Source organism: Vigna radiata, unplaced genomic scaffold (assembly GCF_000741045.1).
Source record: "Vigna radiata var. radiata cultivar VC1973A unplaced genomic scaffold, Vradiata_ver6 scaffold_1351, whole genome shotgun sequence".
Classification (NCBI taxonomy): Eukaryota; Viridiplantae; Streptophyta; class Magnoliopsida; order Fabales; family Fabaceae; genus Vigna; species Vigna radiata.
Window position 1 is genome coordinate 1 of NW_014542829.1, and position 2,058 is coordinate 2,058.

Genomic DNA, 2,058 nt, shown 5'->3' on the forward strand with positions numbered 1-2,058 from the left:
TTCCCGAGCTTTTCTCTCATCCCTCTCTCCATGTATCAAGTCATCCATATAAAGACTTGCGTAAAGAGCTTTTGCAGCTCTAGGGTATTTATGACCGTGGTCTTCTATTAATTTTTTTATTGTTCGAATCGCCAGAAAGGGGGAACAATTAACTCCGAAAGTTACTGTAGTCAAAGCATATGTTTGAAGAGGTAAATAAGGCTCAGATCGCCACAAAATTAATTGATACAAATGATCACATGGGGCTAACTCAATTTGTAAGTACATTTGCTTTATATCCCCCGAGAAAACAGTCCTATGTCTACGAAAATTTAACAAAATAGTCGGTATCTCTTCCAATAAAGAGGGACCAGGTAACAATAGGTCATTCAAAGATAACCCGTTTGAAGTCTTCATGCTAGCATTAAACACCGTTCTTAATTTTGTTGTACTTGAGGTTTCGTTTATCACTCCATGATGACTCATATAGAAATGTGGCACCTCTGTAGAAGGAGTAGGAACTGGCTTCATATAGCCATTTTCTAAATAATCGGACATAAATTTAACATACATTTCTTTTAATCTGGGATTCTTTTGTAATCTTGCCTCCAACTGATGAAACCGTTTCAAAGCAATTGAACGAGATTCACCAAGATGGGACGCTTGGGGGCGGAAGGGTAGGCGAACTTGATACTTTTTGTTCGGAAGCTGAATTGTAGTCTCCTGATAGAACTTTTCAGCAAATTCATCTTCCGGTTTCCGAGCCAACGGTGGATCGGCTTCTTCCATTTTCCAAAAATTTTCCACTTGACTTTGAATGTTACAACACACAAGCACTGTGGATGAAGTACATTCTGGAGGGCGCAATGGCTCTGAATGCATGGAAGGGAGAGGGTTAAAAGACTTCCCAATAACGACATATCCAAATATAGTCGGAATTAGGGCAGGAAGTGACGGACCGAGAGTTATCGGACCTCCTGTAACTATTACAGCATACAGGTCGATTCCTAATAGCAGGTCTGGTTTACCAGGTGCATCAAATGTTTCATCTGCTAAAGGATAATTTCGCAAAAGTTTTTTAAGTTTCGGATCCAGAGGAACAGAGGGCAATAATCCCGTTATATTNTTTACCACTGTCATAGGGTAATCCGGTGCCACGACCTTTCCTCCCGGCGTTGAAATAGTTATTTCAACAGATCCCTTGGTCTCAACCGGAGTTTCTGACAAACCAGAAACTGATGAGCCGTTAAGGTTTGGTTTCAACTTTAATTTTTGACAACATTCCGCTCTTAAAATTCCTTGATCCGCTCCACAGTCGAGAATAGCTCGAGCTAACAGCGTTCGGCCGTTTTTTGCCGTTAATAAAACCTGAATTGTTGGAAGGATCGCTGTACATTGTCTAGTTTCACTCACATGACAAGTGACATTTACATTATTTTGGTGTGAGGAGGAACTAAGAGTCGAAGTAGGGTCCATTTTTCCAAGAACTGATTTCTCCGATGCTGGGGTATGTTGGTACATCTGAGTAGGCAATGCGGTATTCTGAGCTACGTGCAATTTTGTATGATGACTTTTAGAACAAATACTACATTTTTTGCTCTTACAGTCTTTAACGCCGTGAGAGTTAGAAAGGCAATTGAAACAAAGTCTGTGCTGAACCACCAAATCCCTTCTAGCTTCAGGACTCATGTTATTAAATTTTCTACATTGCGCCGTAGCATGGTTTGGATTTGGTTGGCACTGAACACATTTAAAGTACGGTGATAGCGAATTCCCCGGTTTTGAATTATTACCATTAATGTTCGTAGAAGGTTTGAATTTTTCTGTACGAGAAGATTCATCTAAATTTCCAACTTGAAGAGCTCTCACTGGTGGCCCAGTGACAGGTTTTTGACACTTTTGATTTGGCTTTTGCCTATTTTGTTCACTCTCTGAAAACTGAGAAATTTCCGTATGCAAATATTCACAAATTTCTTCCACAGTTGGCATTTTTGTTTTTTCGTCCCGAAAATCTTCAAACCTCCTTTTATGGTAATTGTTAAATTTTCTCAATAATACAACTACTAACAATGAGCAATA

The 2,058-nt window shown here is 39.6% G+C and overlaps 1 protein-coding gene across 1 annotated transcript; it reads right to left on the reverse strand.

Moving 5' to 3' along the window:
* Positions 1-265: 265 nt before the first annotated feature.
* LOC106780754 lies at positions 266-1,968 on the reverse strand (the record flags this gene model as incomplete). Its single annotated transcript, XM_014669064.1, has 1 exon — positions 266-1,968. A coding segment is annotated over exon 1 (1,703 nt), but the record flags the coding sequence as incomplete, so codon positions are not given.
* Positions 1,969-2,058: the final 90 nt, after the last annotated feature.